The sequence below is a fragment of the Tympanuchus pallidicinctus genome, unplaced genomic scaffold (assembly GCF_026119805.1).
Source record: "Tympanuchus pallidicinctus isolate F22 unplaced genomic scaffold, pur_lepc_1.0 scaffold16, whole genome shotgun sequence".
NCBI lineage: Eukaryota > Metazoa > Chordata > Aves > Galliformes > Phasianidae > Tympanuchus > Tympanuchus pallidicinctus.
In genome coordinates this window covers 118932-136686 of record NW_026294679.1, presented here as the reverse complement: position 1 = coordinate 136686, position 17755 = coordinate 118932, and the positions used below count along the sequence as shown (strand labels likewise).

General features: G+C 40.6%; 1 protein-coding gene and 1 long non-coding RNA gene across 8 annotated transcripts in view; one reads left to right on the top strand and one right to left on the bottom strand.

Moving 5' to 3' along the window:
* ALDH18A1 (aldehyde dehydrogenase 18 family member A1) overlaps window positions 1–17392 on the top strand; it is a 35194-nt gene extending 17802 nt beyond the window's left edge. For 6 of the 7 annotated variants that reach the window (XM_052676804.1, XM_052676806.1, XM_052676803.1 and 3 more), the window contains 10 exons: window positions 3360–3504; window positions 6491–6564; window positions 7230–7329; window positions 8679–8899; window positions 10364–10501; window positions 10598–10793; window positions 10944–11065; window positions 13616–13802; window positions 14692–14787; window positions 16613–17392. In XM_052676804.1, coding sequence (XP_052532764.1) covers window positions 3360–3504; window positions 6491–6564; window positions 7230–7329; window positions 8679–8899; window positions 10364–10501; window positions 10598–10793; window positions 10944–11065; window positions 13616–13802; window positions 14692–14787; window positions 16613–16794 — 1461 coding nt within the window. In that variant the 3' untranslated portion in view covers window positions 16795–17392. Of the gene's footprint in view, window positions 1–3359; window positions 3505–6490; window positions 6565–7229; window positions 7330–8678; window positions 8900–10363; window positions 10502–10597; window positions 10794–10943; window positions 11066–11917; window positions 12097–13615; window positions 13803–14691; window positions 14788–16612 lie in introns of those variants that run through there. The other variant, XR_008205040.1, reaches the window with a different exon arrangement.
* On the bottom strand, window positions 14498–15244 carry LOC128077514 (uncharacterized). Its single transcript, XR_008205041.1, has 3 exons — window positions 15199–15244; window positions 15003–15105; window positions 14498–14845 (listed from the first exon to the last, which is right to left on the bottom strand). It is a non-coding gene; the product is annotated as an uncharacterized LOC128077514 (long non-coding RNA).
* Window positions 17393–17755: the final 363 nt, after the last annotated feature.

Sequence of the window (17755 nt, the reverse complement as noted above, 5' to 3'; positions counted from 1 at the left end):
AGAATGTTGCTAGAGGGAGTTGCTGGTTCCCCAGAGGACCATGTTGCCATCCAGAGGGACCTTGGTAGGCTGAAGAGTTGGTCTTACAGGAATCCCATGAAGATCAACAAGTGCAGAGTCCTGCACCTGGAAGGGAATAAACTCGGGCACCAATATGCTGAGGGCCACCCAGCTTGAAAGCAACTCTGCAGAAAAGGACAGAGTAGTCCTGCTAGAACGTGAATCAGCAGTGTGCTCTTCCCGCTAAGAACACTCATGTTGTTCACAGCAGCATTAAGCAAAGGTCCAGAGAGGTGATCCTTCCCCCCTCTACTTTGCACTGGTGAGGTTGTACCTGCAATAGTAGGTCTCAGAACAAGAGAGACCTGGATATACTGAGAAGAGGCCAATGGAAGGGCACCAAGATGGTCAAGGAATAGGAGCTCCCCTACTGTGAGGAGAAACAGAGAGAGCTGGGACTGTTCAGGCTCAGGACAGATATGAAGCATGTGTATAAATACCTGAAGGGAGGGTGCATAGAGGATGCAGCCGTGCTCTTTTCAGAGGTGCTCAAGGGCAGGGCAAGAGGCAGTGGGCACAAACTGGAGCACAGGAGATTCCATCTGATCATGAGGAAGCACCTCTGTACTGTTGGTGATGGAGCACTGACAGAGGTCATCCAGAGAGGTCGCAGACTCTCCCCCTTGGTGATCTTCAGTGAAGCCACCAGAAAGCCACCAGGACATGGCCCTGGGCCCCTGCTCTAGGTGTCTCTGATGGAATGTGAGATTGGACCAGAGCTCCCTTCCAGCCTCGATCATTCTGTTATTCTTTCTAATGTTTCTCATGATGCTGAGTTGTGAACTGCTTTAGTATTTATAGATGCAGATTTCCTGAGATGACTTTTAGAAAGCTGTCTGTAAACAGAGAAATGGATTTTGACAAAGCGCAGGAAGGCCGAAGTCAAGATGTTTGCCAGTTCTCTTATGTCTCCTTTTTGACTAATCTGATAGAGCAGACTTCGTATCAAGCTTAGACCGGAAAACAATAGAAGGAGGAGATATTTGAGTGTTTTATTTGGGAATTACTGGATGTATAGAGGTCAATTAGAAGTGAATTTCCATTCAGTTGATATATGAAATAGTTTAAATAGTGCTAGGAATTGGTGAGAAAGCTGACAAGGTGAGGCAATACTTCTTCTCTAAAAGCAGCAATCTGTTAAAGATATTTGGTATCTTTTAGTTTGAGTCACATAAATGGGAATCCAAATGCTACTATTTGAACAAGAATGTGTTGGAATTGAGAATCAGTTGATATTTTTGGAAAACCGAAGTGTCAACAATGGTATAAACATGGTAGTTCGAATATTGATTATTAGCATGAGATTTGGGCAAAAGTGGAGCAATTGATGGTCTTGTGGTAGTGAAAAGCTTGATATGACAGGCATCCGACAGATGGTGTCTTCTAGTGGATATGGGTTGCAGTATAAAAGTATGGGAACATATAGGAAAGTGTAGAAGTGACAAAGCAGCATTGTCACTAGAAACTTTTGTGGTGATATACATTACATGAAATTAAATATCACAGTGGAATGATGTTGTCAGTACCTTAGTCAGAAAAAGTAATGAAGGAGACCGTAGGCAGTTCACCTTTAGTGGGTAACATCTGGAGTTTGTTTCTGTGGTTTTGTCTATTTACTTGAATTAGAGAAAAGGTTTCTTGCGATGCTCTGAACAATGATTTAAGTAAGTGGAAAAAGGGAAATCTTAGGACATAGTGATTTCAAAGGACTCTTGCAAATAAGCTTGCTTGCTGATGTTCAGAAAGGGAACTCATCTTGCCTTCCATGTTAAAGCAATGCCTGAAGAAATACCGCTGCTAAATTTTATGGAGATCTTATTAACCATGATGTTTGCTTCTGCTTACTTCATGTGACAGCACACATATTCTGGTAGTATCACTGATTTCAATTCTCATCTGCCTGCGTCCCTTGGGTTTGGTTTTGAACTTGATTCTAGCCTTGTTCCTTTCATGCATTGCATAGTACAGTGTGGGTCTGACCATTGAAGTTAACTGGTAGTTAAGTTACAGCATAGAACCCATCTCCAAAACTACAAAAGTAAGAAGAATGCAAAAAAAAAGAAAAAAAAGAAAAAAAGAAAAACAAAAAGCCACACACAAAAACCCCCATATAATTGAAAAATGAATAAATGCAGTCTTCAAATAGAGCCTACTGAAAGAACAAACAAGTGTACTCCCAAGGGAAAAAAGGAAGCAGCAAATAAATTTTTAAAAAAAGGTCTAAAGGCATTAGCAGGAGGTGTTGTAAACAGTTTAAAAATGTGTGGAAACCCAAAGAACTCTTCGGAGTACTTAATCTTTTTCACCAAAAGGTCTTAAACAGTGAGGGAACTTCTGCATCTTACACAGATTTGTAAGGGGTGGGTAGCCAGTCGAAGTTCCAACGGAGTAATTCAGAAAGGTAAGGACACTGAATAATATTTTAATGATACATGGTAGGCTAGGACTTGTACAAGTAATATTGTGTGGGCGCTCAAAGTGGATTAATTACTGATGGCTAGCCAGTGTTAGGGAAATTAGCAACACGGTTTTTCAAAAAAGAAAATTGTGTTTTTTCAAACAGTAAGAAGAATTTGCAACATAAGAGAATGTCGAAGAGGAGCATTTGGGCAAAGTGCCCCTGTAGAAATCTTAAAAAGGGCAGACTGTTAGGGAAATGTGAAGTATGTTTCTGAAGCAGCATCTGTTTAAGGAAGGGAAGTAGAAATCAAAATGCATGATCTAACATAACATTAGGTTGCAGAAATTCCTGAAATGTGTTGAATGTTCTGAAAGCATAAAGGCCTAACGTAGAGATCAAAGTGGAACTGTGTCCTACGAGGAGCAACTGAAGGAACTGGGGCTGTTCGGTCATGGGAAAAGAAGGCTGAGGGGAGATCTTATTGCTTTCTTCCAATAGCTGAAAGGTGCTTACAGCGAGTGCGGGGTTGGTCTCTTCTGGCTGTGACTGGTGACAGGATGAGGGGGAATGGCCTCAAGTTGCACCAGGGTAAGTTTAGGTTGGATATCAGGAAAAACTACAGAAAGGGTTGTTAAGCAGGGGTGGTGACTCACTGGAATAGGATCTTCAGTGGGTCACCACCCCTGCATATGTTTAGAAACTATTTGGATGTGGTGCTCAGGGATATGATTTAGCAGAGGGTTGTTAGAGTTAGGGTAGGATGGTTAGGTTGTGATTGGACTTGATGATCTTTAAGGTCTTTTCCAACCTGAGCAATTCTGTGATTCTGTAAGAATTCTTGTTGAGAATGGGGATTCAAATAACACGTGAATTTTCTGGAACTGGCTCTATCCTGTAGGTGAAAGCAGCTCTGTGGGCCCTCCAAGGAGGCACTTCTGTAGTGATTGCAAATGGAACTCACCCAAAGATCTCTGGTCACGTCATCACAGATATTGTGGACGGGAAAAAAGTTGGAACTTTTTTTTCAGAGGTAAAGCCTGCAGGTGAGTATAGAATTAAAGAGATTTCCTGAAAGCTTAGAGTTAAAATTTAGCTAGGTCTGTACAACAAATAGGAAAGCACGTTCTGCTTGACAAATGGTTGTTGAAAGATATTTTCTGAGGTTGGAATAGAAAATCCTTTGCTAAGATTCCCTCTAGCTGCTAACTTGATGCATCAGAAGTGTGTTTAAAGAACTGAGTAGAATTGTCTTTTTACGCTGTAGAGGCTATCCTCTGTGGTTGAATATTTTGGTGTGAAAGAAAGCATACTATAAAATGTGCTGCTGAACTAAAATAATGTCTAGTTATACTTTTTATCACAAATTCATTTTACTGCTTTCTACCTTCTGGTATTACAGGTTGGGAATGTTTTATAGCCTCTCTGTTCCTCTGGCATTGTAACAGTGGCTGTAGAAACATCCATGATCTTAGCAGAGTAGAACAAGTATGGAGTGGTACTTGTGACTTGCGCTGTAAGACAAGTGTGTACAATAATGCTGGATGGATTTCTTGTATAAATTTGTCAAATCACCTTTAGAACCTATGTAAATCCTTAGTATTCATGAGACTGAGTCACAGCAAGCAAGAGCGTTAACTAAATACTCTGTAAACTCTAGAGCTAGTAGTATATGAAGAACTGCCTTCTTTATTTTGTGTATGTCTGTGGATAGGAGAGCTGTTCAAATCTGCTTGCTGCTAGCTTCTGGTACCCTTGCTTTCTGTACGGAGAACATGGGTGGTCAACTTTGATCAACTTCTACAATGTGAGACGGCATCTTTTTGCTCGACAAACTTTTTGTCTTAGTCATTTTGTATAGAAGTTATTCCAAAAGTATGGTCATCCTCTCATCTCATCTGAAAACGTTTTTGTTCTACTGTGGCCTTTTTGAAGTGCACAAAAATTTAAATTTCTGGGAGCAGCCAAGACGTAAATGCACTTTCAACGTACAAGATGCAGGACTAACTTTGAGTTTTGGTTAGATTAATGGTGCTTCTGTTGTCTACCTTAGGTCTTGTCTAAAAGCCTAAACATTTAAGTTACTGTTCAATGCTCCTGAGCACTGGTGGGATGTTAGCCTGTGCTCAGGTACTTTCATAATGAAAGTGTTTCATGATGTTCAGGAGACCGTGGAGGGGAGCTTCCTATGTTTCAGTCTGTGCCTATTGCCTCTTGTCTGTTCCTTGGACACCACTGAGAAAAGTCTGGCTCTGTTTTCTATATGCTCTTCCTTCAGGTTTTTATAGACACTGACATCCATCCCCCAGCTCCAAGGCTCCTCTTCTCCTAGCAGAACAGCTCCAGCCCCTAGCTCACAGGAGAGATGTTTCAGTCCTTTGATCATCTTGGTAGCCTTACATCGGTCTCTTTTCAGTATTTACAAGTCACTTTTGTGCTGGGGGTCCTGGAAATGGACCCAGGGCTGCAGGTGCAGTTTCACCAATGCTCAGTCAAGAAAAAAAATCTCTGCTCTTGAACAACTGACAGTACTTTACCTAATGCCACCCAGGATACCACTAACTTTCTTGGTGGTAAGGACACAATGCTGACTCATGTTCACGGTGTCCACCAGAACACCAAGCTTTGTTATTGAAAAGATGCTTTCTAGGAAAAACTGTGGTATTGACACTTTTCACTTAGCCATACTACAATAAATTTGTATCAACCGTAAAGAATATCATCATGTTACCTCTGTTTCTGTTTCAAAACTTGTTCTATGCCATTTCATTTTGATATGGATTCTCTGAGTTCCTACCAGGGGAAAAAAAAACTTTCTTCTGTGGGAACCATTCCAAAATAGACTAGATATTAGGAAGAAATCCTTTACTGTGAGGATGGTGAGACACTGGAATAGGTTGCCCAGAAAGGTGGTGTATGCCCCCTTCTTGAAAGCATTCAAGGAAAGGCTGGTCTGGAGGGAATTGTCCCTACCTATCTAGCAAAGGAGTTAGCAGTAGATGATCTTAAGGGTCACTTCTAACCCAAACCATTCTATGATTCTATGAAAACATACACAGAGAGACAAAGGGAAAGAAGCTTTTCTGCAAGGTGTTACTCAGATTGGTTTGGGTTTCCATTATTGTTTCTACATTCCCCTGCTGTTTTGCAGCACTTTCTGTTTTCTTTAGATACTTTAAATATTTCTGTGTTTTCAGTAGCACCCTATACCTTGAGAGTTACCCATCTTGGTGTTCTTTTACTCTTTATCATTGGAGAGGGTCCAGAGGATGGCCATGAAAATGGTCAGAAGGCTGGAGCACCTTCCTTATGAAGATGGATGAGGGAGCTGGGCTTGTTCAGCCTGTAGAAGAAAAGGCTGTAAGGAGACTTCACTGCAGCCTTCCAGTATTTAAAGGGGGATTATAAGCAGGAGTGGAATAAACTTTTCACAAAGGTAGATAGTGATAGGACAAGGGGGAATGGTTTTAAGCTCAAGGAGGGAAGGTTTAGACTGGATGTCAGGTGAACATTCTTCACAGAGACAGTGGTGAGGTGCTGGAACAGGCTGCCATGAGAGGCTGTGGATGACCCATTCCTGGAGGTGTTCAAGACCAGGTTGAGTAGAGGCCTGGGCAACCTGATATAGTATGAGGTCTGGAGGTTGGTGGCCCTGCCTGTGGCAGGAGGTTGGAACTTGATGATCCTTGGGGTCTCATCCAACCCAAGCCATCCTATGATTTTTATGTCTTTTTGATACAAGCTTTTCCACTCTGACGTGAATTGTCTTACTGAATCTCTGTGATGCCCTTAAAAGTGATATGCTTGGAATTGTGGCAGTGTTTTTCATCTGATAGGTATAAAATGGATATATCCTGTTTTGACATGCAGTAAATGTCTTTGATATATTTGTTACAAAAGTACTTGTTTTCCTGCTTTGAGTAAAGAGGTGAAAGATATAAGGGCTGGTGTTCATTTCCACACATCTGTAACTTTGTCCATGTGTGATATGGGCTTTTATTGTTGCATTTTTGTTTTGTTACCATGACACAGGCCCTACAGTAGAGCAGCAAGGTGAAATGTCTCGAGCTGGTGGCAGGACCCTGGCAGCACTGCAGCCTGAGCAGGTGAGAGAATATGGCTTCACTTGCTAAGCTTGTGAATGTGTGGCAAGTTTAAAAAACAGATTTTTAACACGAACAGGCTTCCTGGGACAAGAACCTGTTATTTGTGTGCTAGATCCTTTGTTTGGATGTTTAAATAGATGCAGCGAGCCCATGGATAGTATACCTGAGAATTATGATGTAGTAAGTGTTTGCATGTAGGGTTTATAAACATTGCCATAACATATACTATGTAAAAATTGATTTTTCAGTGCTTCTGAAGAGTTAACAGGAATAATTTGGCCTATTCACTCCTGTGTGTGTAGCGTATGCAAGTGAGAAGTTTGAAACAATCGGTTACTGCCAATTACTGCTTTACAACTGACTGGGTAAAATGTCATCTGTTGCAAAGACCACAAAGTGGTCTGAAAACTTTGTGGGTTTAGTAAAATGATTGCACCAGAACAACAACAAAAAAAAACAACGAACAAACAAACAAAAAAACCAAAGTGAAGGTCTCTTCAGCCTTATTTTTCAATGTAATGCAATCTAGAAAAATCAGCTGGCCTCAAGTATTCAGGGAGTTAAGACAGTGAAAAGGTACGGTCAGTAGAAAGGAAATGGTGGGCTAGGTATCAAATAGAATGGATTTCGTATAAGAATGCAGTTCAGAAACATTTGTCTTTCAGAGAGCAGAGATTATTTATCGTCTTGCTGATTTACTAACCGATCAAAGAGAAGAAATTCTCTTGGCAAACAAGAAGGACTTAGAAGAAGCAGAAAATAAAGGTAATACTACAATTTGTTCCGTCATATTCCTGTTGTCATGAAACTGAGTCTCAAAGGAAATGGGCAGAACTAGAGATATTTGTCACCTGAGATTGGGAATTATTGGTATCACAGATTAGTGAGACCAGGACTTGGAGAGTTTGTCAATGTAAACAGCAGCAGCTTCCACAATTACGTAAAACAGATGTATTCATCACAGAAGTTGGTGAGACTTTGCAAAGCACCAGGAAGAGCTCTGTAATAAAATAAAATAAAATAAATAAATGATAGTGCTCTCTTCTGCCAAAGCAGGCTCACTTCAGAAGTGAAATATGGCAAATATCTTTCCTGTTACTGTAATGCAAAAAGTGTCTATTTCCCAGGCTGGTTGTCATAATGTTTGGCTCCTATGGGGATTGTTGCCATCCATGTACTTAAATTGATACCCTCCAAGAACAACCATTTTGTGGTAACTGTTGAGTCATGGCCTGAAGCACTGATTGAGCACTTGTGGAAAGGACTTGTCAGCCCTGGGAGCACAGCTGAAGGCAGTTCAACTGTGTGACTGGAAGGGGTGAATCCTGGCTGTACCTCTCTTATACTTCAGTTGGGGGCTGACTGCCACTGGGAAGGAGCTCTGGTTAGAGATTCCTCTCTTGTGGAGTTTTCCCTGTGAGCCTAGATATTCAGAGACAGATGAGTACTTTTCCTTCTCCTTTGTGACACTTGTTCATTCAGTTTAGTCCCTTTGCGACTACAGTCTGTATCTCCCTTCCGCTGTGTTGACCTTTCTGGTTGTAACAACCATATTCTGGAAATGTATGAAATTGATACATCGCAAATTGTACTATTCAGTAAAAAATACATGGCAACAATTGTATTACTGCCCAAATTACATTGAGGGACATTTCTGGGTAAACTTACTGTCTGAATGTATTCAGACTAGAAAGCTTATGCAGTTCTTGCCCAGCCTGAAATGTGCACTTGTCTGTCACTAAAATAGAAGGATGAAATTATTGCCCAGGCTTTCCAGAACTACTGCAAGGGTATAAACTTGTAAGAAATTTAACTACAGCATTATATAATGGTATTTGAAATTGGAAAAACCTTGTCTTTGTGAATGTGGATGTTGCTTCATATGCATATTAGTTGCACTATATTAGATTTAATTATGGTGGTTGGGAAAACATTCTCACACTGTAGTGATTTTGTAATGACTATGAGACTTAATGTATTGCATTAAGCTTAGGTAGGTTTATTGCTTGGGAGTGGGAAATATCTGAATTTTCCATATGTTCACCCTCCAGGTCACTTTTGCTTGAGTCTAGGCAGACAAATCTATCTCAAGCATATTTTTTTCTTTCCTCTAGGGAGACTGGCACTTCCTTTGTTGAAACGTCTGAGTCTCTCTACATCAAAGCTGAACAGCTTGGCTATTGGACTACGTCAGATTGCAGCATCCTCACAGGACAGCGTTGGCCGCGTAATTCGGAGAACAAGAATAGCAAAAGACCTGGAATTGGAGCAGGTGACAGTGCCTATTGGGGTTCTTCTCGTGATTTTTGAGTCCCGCCCCGACTGTCTCCCACAGGTATGTACAGAGGGCAGACTCTGCTAGGAGTTCTTTGGTAACAAAAGAAAGCATGTTTCTGCTGATGAGTTACTGGGAGGCTGCAGGAAGGCTTGCCTCAGGAGACTTTTGGATTGTTCTAAAATTAATTTTGTTAACATCCTTATTTTTTCTACAAATAAGTTCTCAGGACTTGTTTCTGCAGTGTTGAGAGTTTTTTAGAGTTGTTATTCAATAACCCAGTATATAGAAGGAGTTAGCTCGCATTCAGATGGTGCAGTTCCTGCAGGTATCTCACAAACATAAGTTCCTTGCTTAACTTGCAACTTAGAAGGTTCTTACCAATGAATGCTTGTCTGTCCATGCTGAATGCAGCTGAATTGCAAGATAAGCTTAAACTTCAATTGTTTAATGAAAATTGTTAATAACAAATTGTAACTGTTAGGAATATGTGTTAAAAAATGTAGCTCAGAAGTTCTAGGCTTTGAGTAGTCTGTCCTTTGCTAATACTGCATACCTGCAGTGAGGTAAAATTAGAGCTTTTACTTCTTGAGAGATGGGTGTGAGGAAAAGCAGTGGTTTAATGTGGTGATTTAAGTTCTGTACTGAAGTTGTGAGAAAAAAAACAGTGAAAATCTTGAATGGTGTACTGTAAGTGAATGTCATTTGTGTGTCCAGAGTAAGGCAGGTATGTTACAGGTAAGTATCTTCATCTGCAGAGCTGTGTAGCAGAAATATTGCTGTGATTAAATGCTAATAAAATACATGAAAATATGGGATCTGAACTAAAGTTGCATGGGCAACCTTGATCTTATTTTCTAATCTCTGACTAATGATGTTGTTGAAGTTTGAGTTCTTCTCTGCCCAGCTCACCAGTCTGTCCAGGTCCGGTTGTATTGTTGAATTCAAACATTCAGTTGACCTCTTGTGGTGTTGGACTCAAAATATGTGAAACTTAGTGCTATAAACAGGCAGATGACAAGATCAATAAGTTCTTTCTGATTATAAATGTGAAAGCAATGTGATAAAGTTCATGCTGTGCCTACTGTCCTGAGTTTTTCTTCCCTCTTCACTTATCTCAAGTGTTATCTATATTTGTGTTTTAGACAGCACAATGGAAAATCTTCTTGATAGGAAGAGCTTATTAGCTATTTCCAGTCAGAATGACTAGAAACAAGAATTCTTGCATCTCAAATTATTTTATACAGCTATTCAATTCATGCCAGAGCCTCTGTCCAGGGTTTTTTTCACTCGCTGCAGTCCATCTGCCAGTAGTACTCTGAAAATTCAAGTTTGTGCCTGGAATGTTAAGATACTTAATTTCTGGAGTTATATGTTCTGTTTGTTGTGCATGAGATTGATACCGAGTAAGAACAGAATTCAGAATTCTGTTCCAGCTCTGTGGATGTTATTCTTAGAAGAGGTAGATTGCTTTGTCTTTTCCTTATTTTCCTGTTTGTCTGTCTTCGTGTTCCTTTCTGACAGGTGTCTGCTTTGGCCATTGCTAGTGGAAATGGTTTGCTACTTAAAGGAGGAAAAGAGGCAGCTTATAGCAATCAAATCCTTCATCATCTGACACAAGAAGCGCTTTCAATTCACGGAGTCAAAGATGCAGTGCAACTGGTAAGTATCTAGAACTAAATCAACAGTATTTTGCTATGTATAAGGAGAACAGGTAGAACTTCAGACTATGGACTACTTGTATCACAACTTCCACAGGTGAATACAAGAGAGGAAGTAGAAGATCTCTGCCGTCTGGATAAGCTGATAGATCTTATCATTCCACGTGGTTCTTCCCAGCTAGTCAGGAATATACAGAAAGCAGCAAAGGGAATACCTGTGATGGGACACAGCGAAGGAATCTGTCATGTGTATGTGGATGTGGATGCCAGTGTTGAAAAGGTCACGCGAATAAGTAAGCAGTCTGAGGGTGACTTGAATCATGGGTGTAACTGAGCTTCGTATTTGGAATATGTAATAAGATTTTGATAATTGCTGATTCATGTACTGTTCAGAATTTTTGACATAAATGTTACATAACAAATTCTCTACTCTTAAACCTCAGTCAGAGACTCAAAGTGTGAATATCCTGCTGCCTGTAATGCTCTGGAAACACTCTTAATTCATCGGGACTTGCTGAGAACCCCGTTGTTTGATCAGATCATAGATATGTTGAGAGTAGAACAGGTAAGTCATGTATACTTGTGTTTTTTATTTGTCCTGATTTGTTTATTTTTTTAATGTTTTAGAAGCATTTCTTCTGGCTGACATAACCTTATGTAGCTTTGTGATGGCCTAACACTTGAGTTATCCATGTCTCTTTGTAGATGCAAACAAACTTCATGGAGAATTTTCTTGTCTTCACACAGCCCCAAGCTTTTCCATGGAAATGATCAGAAAGCAGCTTGTGTACTGTGCCTGGGATACAGATACTTTCTTTTACATAACAAAAAAATTGTTTCACCATGTAACCCTTCCTCTGCTCCTCTTAATTCTGACTTAATTGCTTATTACTTTCTAGACCTAAAGCCTGTTCTTACTGTGTCTATTCACTTACCGTTTTACTTTAGACAATTTCCAAATTGTTTTTCTTCTCTTAGAATCTGCTTTATCAGCTTTTTTTTTTTTTTTTTAAGACCTTTCATCTTGTGTGCCTTTATTCCCACCTGTTCTCTCTCCAGTTACATCACAGGAGTCGTGAGAGGCCACTGTATGACTTAAATGTCTTGACATGAGTAATTTTTTGCCAGTAAAGGTAGCAGAGATACATCAGGACCTAAATATTTATTAAATACTTTGAATTGCATATTAAACAAATATTTTTCATACAGCAGCACGTATTTGACATTGTTCAGGCAGTAGTTAATGCAGGAAAATGGGATAGAATAGGCCCTGTGTTTTGGTGATGATAAAAGGATTGTAGTAAGAAAAGCTGGCCTTTGTATATAGTCAGGAGCAAGTCCTCACCTAATGGATGTTTTCATTTTTATTTTATTTATTTATTTTTTTTTTTAACATCTTTTTTGGTTGTATTTCAAGAAGGGTAGAGTGAAGGGATATGTGTCTGGATTTTGGAGAGGAGGAATGTGAGGACTGGTACACTTCTACCAACACGCAACTGCCCCCAGCCCTTAAAGTAATGGAGAGGATGTGATGACACTGCTGTCCACTCTTGACTAGACAACGCGAAACCTGCAAATATTGGGCAGGATTACACAGTCAGTATAATTTGTAGTTTCATGTGAAAATGCTATCCTACATGTTAGGGATTTAGTCCTAAATTTCAAACTTTGTTCACCTTTTTAGCGGACTTGTGAGACTTATTTCTCACTTATATTTGTCCTGTCAACATTTCCTTTATTTCACTTCCATTGGGATTTCTGTGCTGTACCACTTACGAAGTGTCACAGAATAATAAAATATAGTGATTTGCAAGACTCCCAAGAATCGTAAGTCCAACCTCTGGCTCCACACAGCACCACTCAAGTCCTATATTTGAGTGCAGTGTCCAAATGCTCCTTGAGCTCTGACAGTTCAGGGCCATGCCCACTGCCTGGGGAGCCTGTGCCCTGCCCGTTACCCTCTGGCTCAGAATGTTTCCCTAACACCCCGTCTGACTCTCTCCTGACACAGCTCCATGCTGTTCCCTTTGGTCCTATTGCTGCCCCCAGAAAGCAGAGCTCAGTGCTCGCCCCATGTCATTGTTTATGTATCTTGGCTGTTAGGATTGAGCTTGGAGGTTGGTGATGCATTAGATTTTCGTTATAAGGTATGTGAAAATCTGTGTGAGTACTTGTCTAGTTTTGGACAATAATTCTTTTTTGTCTGAAACAAATGCTTCAGACGGGGCTGGTGCTAATTTACAAAATAAAAGGATAGAAGTAGGTAAAGACTTCTGTAGATGGGACTTGCAAACAGGAAGATTTCCTGTAGTTACTGTTTGCACTGCACTTGCTGTCTAAAAATACTGTGCTGATGGGTGCAGTAGTGTTGTAGTGACCTCCTGCCAGATGTCTTTCTCTCTAAATAATGAAAAATGAGCCCTGGACTAGGAGCATGTCATGATAGATATCAACATGTCAGCTATTGTGCCTTATTGCTAATTATATCTGCTGAGTCTCTGAAAACTTTGTGCAATGCGAGATAAATTATCCTTAGTGAATGTTTCATACACAAATGTGTTTTAATACCAGTCAGCAGCTAATCATCCAACTCGTTACTCACTTTCCCCCTGTGGAAGAGGAGCAAGAGCAAGAAAATTAATGGATAAAAATATAGTTGAATTAGCGAAGAAGAAAAAAAGAGAAAAACAAAACAAATGATGAAAATAGTTCGCTATCTGCTACTTTTAGACCGATGCCAGTCAATCCCTGAGTAATGTCTGCTTTCCTCAAAACCCCTCTCCTCTCAGTTTTATTGCTGAGTATGTTGTTGTGTGACATAGAATATTCCTTTTGTTGGTTGGGATCAGCTGTTGTGGCTGTGTCCCTTGTCATCTTTTTTGCACACCCCAACCTTCTCACTGTGGGGAGAAAGAGAGCCTTAGAACTATCCAAGCACTGTATAGCAACGGCCAAAATGGTGATTTATTTTGGGCACAAATCCAAAATGTATCACTATACAGTCCAGTATGAAGAAAATAAAATCCATCATAGCCAGACCTGAAGTAAGAAGCTTGCATGTTCATTTGGAAATTGTTGGTATGGTCAGAATTGCAACATATTTATGGTGTTGCAGGTGAAGATTCATGCTGGCCCAAAATTTGCCTCTTACTTGACGTTCAGCCCCTCTGAAGTGAAATCTCTCCGCACTGAATATGGGGACCTGGAGTGCTGCATTGAGGTTGTGGACAGTGTCCCAGAGGCTGTTGAACATATCCACAAGTATGGAAGCTCTCACACGGATGTTATCATCACGGAAAATGGTTTGTGAGCGGTTTGTTTCTTTCTGTTTTGGTTTTGCTCTTGGTTTTAGCATAACTACTTATGTTGCAGTAGTTTCTTTTACTGTGGTTCCAGAGTAGGCATAATCTTCTCTTGCCAGGTAGATTGTTTTGTGTTCTTGGACCACATCAGGCAGTTTTGCAGGAATGTCTCCTGAACTCTGAAGAAGTCCTTAGGCCTCTGTAGGATGAAGAGGTGAATTTCTGTGGTGGGAATGGACTGTAGGGAAAATTAGACTGTTTTATCTACTTTGTCTTGTCATGTCATTTCTATGTCTTGCAAACAAGGACCACAAATGTTTTTCCCCACCTCTTCCAGTCCTTTATTTCCCAGTTCTGCATCTGTAGTTTAAAAGCTGCATTTGTCTCAGTTCCCATTTTCTTGCTCCTTTAATGCTCCCATCCCTAGTACCTGTTTTGTGTGCAGCTTGTATGCTGTGCCAGTTCAAAACAAGTGAGAGCTGCTCCCAGCCAAAAGATGACTCTTAATCCAAGCCTTAATGCAGATGAGGGTCAGCTGCAGTGACGTTGCGTTGTTTGTGGCTCATCCATGTGAGCTCCAAGCAAACTTGTGCTTCTGTACTTCCTGCAGAGCTTAGATGAGTGGCACCAAAAGGCGTGCATACCATGTTTTTCCACTTTTTCTCTTATCATTGCAGGCTTCTTGTAACATTTGCAGCTCTGTCTACTTGATAAGAATACTGGGAATGTGTATATGAACACATTCTAACCCAGGCTGTTTAGATACTTCAAACAGTGTTATTGTGAAAGTTCTGCAGTTTTGTCTGTTCACTGTATGAGGCTCTGTATGTCACAGTGCATGATAGTTCCTTCTGTAGGAATTTTATTTCCTGCTCTATTTCTTTCCCAGAGAAAACAGCAGAGTTCTTCCTCCAGCACGTGGACAGCGCTTGTGTTTTCTGGAATGCCAGCACCCGATTCTCTGATGGATATAGATTTGGACTTGGTAAGTGTTGTAGTTTAACTCAAAAGGCAGCTCGACACCATTCAGCTGTTCAATCACTCTTCCATTTGTGGGATTGGAGAGAGAATTGGTGGATAAAAGGTAAGGTTCATGGGTTCAGTTGAAGACAGTTAATAGGAAAGAAAAAGGAGGGGTTTTAAAAAAAAAAAAAAAACAACCATTGTGATGAACAAGTGATGCAGAATGCAGTTGCTTACCACCCATGGACCGATGCACAGCTGCTCTCTGAGCATTGGCAGCCCCCACAGCCAACTCCCCCAGTTTTAGTGTTGTACAATCAGTAGGTATACAGAGGTTAGGCTCAGTAAGAAGTAAGATCAATAAGTATACAGATGCTAGGCTTAGTAAGATAATCACGGTGGAGAGATAATTAAAATAAATGGAAATGCTCACCGGTGTCATAGGCTCGCAGTAAACTCCACAAGGAGCGATCTCAAGAGAGAGGGGAGATACATCCTCACTGGCATCAGCCCTTAAACGGGATGTAGGAGAGGAGGAGCCGGGCTCCACCCCTTCCAGTAGCTCCCGCTGCTGACTCATTGCTGCCCTCAGGTGGTCAATCAGAGGTCCAGGCCGTGATCAACAGTTCCCATGCAACTGCTCAGTGTGGTGTCACGTGGTCTGGAATACCTCTGAGGTCTGTTTGGGTCAGCTATCTGTTCTGTCCTCTCCCAGCCTCCTCACTGGCAGAACTGTGTGAGAAATTGAGAAATCCTTGACATAGTGTGAACACTGCTCAACAGTCACTAAAACATCACTGCGTTATCAATGTTATTTTTCTCCTAAACCCAAAACACAGAACTGTACCAGCCACTATTAAGATAATTCACTCTATTTCAGCTGAGAACAGGAGAGTGAGGATGAGGACATTGCAGAGATAACTGTAGTATTTACTGATATGCGGGAAGTGTGGCAAATACTCATCTTGGTTCTGAAAAACATGATTAATTTCTGATCATACTGCCTCAAACAAGGTTTACAAGAAAAAAGTGCAGGAAAAAAGCCTAGCCCATTCATTCAGGCAGAATGTAACAGTTCTATTTCTTTCCTGCTAGAGCTACCTGATACTATTTTGTAGACAATTTAGCAGTAGGGAGCAAAAATATTTTAGGTCAGTTAAGGTTCTGTTAAATCAGAATAAAATGTGTTGTATGCATGTAATGACAGAACAATGCAACATGGGATCTGAAATGGGTGAACAGTTTATGTTCATCTTTCTGTTAATGCTGTAAAGAATGCCACGCTTTGTTCCTGCTGGGCAGATTGAGCTGCGGTCCAGTGGTGTGAGAAGAAATACAGACTGCAACCAAGCAGTTACCTAAATAAGTGTGTACCTACTGCACATTGCAGAAGACATGAAAAACAATCTTTCCTGAAGTAGAAACAACTAGAAATCTCTGGAGCAGGCTACTGCTGTGCTGGCTGGGAATATACAGTGCTCTGTCTGCTACAAATGCTAGCTTGCAGTCTTAACTAATGTAGCTCTTTCTTTTCAAGGGGTAAACACTCAGCAAAAAAAGTGTAAAATATATAGAAGACATACCCACCTTTCTAGCTTCTCTCTCTAAAAGGGGCCCTGTAGGAGCCAGAAGTATAAACAAGTCCATATTATAATGGACCTATATTATAAATGCTCATCTAACTAACTTCTCCATCAGAACAGGTAAACATAACTTCTGACACTTTGGGAGAATGGAAAAAGACAAGTCACCGAATGGTTTTTTCTACATGAGGATGCAAAACTGTATTGTACCAGGTTGAATATCTTCTGAGGATTGACTGACTTTATCTTGTATGTTTTCTGCAGGTGCTGAAGTTGGAATTAGTACTTCTCGTATCCATGCACGTGGACCAGTAGGAATTGAAGGACTCTTAACTACAAAGTGGCTGTTGAGAGGGGACAATCATGTTGTTTCTGACTTCTCAGAGCATGGCAGCATGAAATATCTTCATGAGAACCTCCCTCTGCCTCACAGAAGTACCAGCTAAGATCACTGGGGAGGAAAACCAGGGTTAAAATGCTTAATGAAGATGTTCAGGCTCCAGTGCATTCTCTGAGGATAGAGATTTGCTTTTCATCTCCAGGATCATTGTTCTTAATCACTGTGCAGTCCATGGAATATGTTGTGATCCTATCTGTGACATACTTGATTTGTTGCTGCCTTTTGCTATTTCCTTTGGTAGTATCTGCAAATAGACTTTGTTTTTACCAGAGACCTTTTTTGAAACATACACTTTCTGCTAGGAAAAGTTCAAATATCTGCTGCGTTCTTTTCACTCCATTGTTCCCTCTGGCAAATGTATATGGTGGTGGAGGAGTATACATTTTTTTAACCAAGGTCTTTGTTTAGTTGAAACATTTGTTGTATTGAACAAACTTGGTAGCTTTTCTTCAGTCATGTGATCATGGCAGCTCTTGAAAGCTCTAAAGCTTTGATGATTATTTTCTTAGTTTTTGATTACACTTGATTACTATGCATTTGGACCGTACCTTTCACTAATGTTCTGATGGAACAATCTTTTATATCTGATTTTGTTGTATTTGTTGACATTCGTAGATAAATAACACAATGGTATACAATGTGAATTTTATTACCTGTTTGTACTAGATGTTTATTTCTCATTGTTTTTATATGAAACAATCCCAATAACTGCATCACCCAGACATTATGCAACTTTGAAGTTTAGAAAAAAAAATGTTTGAGTAAAAGCTTCTGTACTGAAACAAGTGAGCATGCAAGCACACACTGCGGTCAGAGGCTCAGTGCAGCACTCCAGTGACTGGGGCAGTTGGAGCATCGTGGCAAACCCTTTAGGTGATGCTGGGGGACTGTGGGGGCTCGGTGTGTAGTTGAATGCATCTGAGGTCCAGTAGGGCACAGAGGGAAACCAATGGAGAACCCTAGAGCACACTGAGGAGCTGTGAGAGGGTTATAGGGTGCTGTAGGAT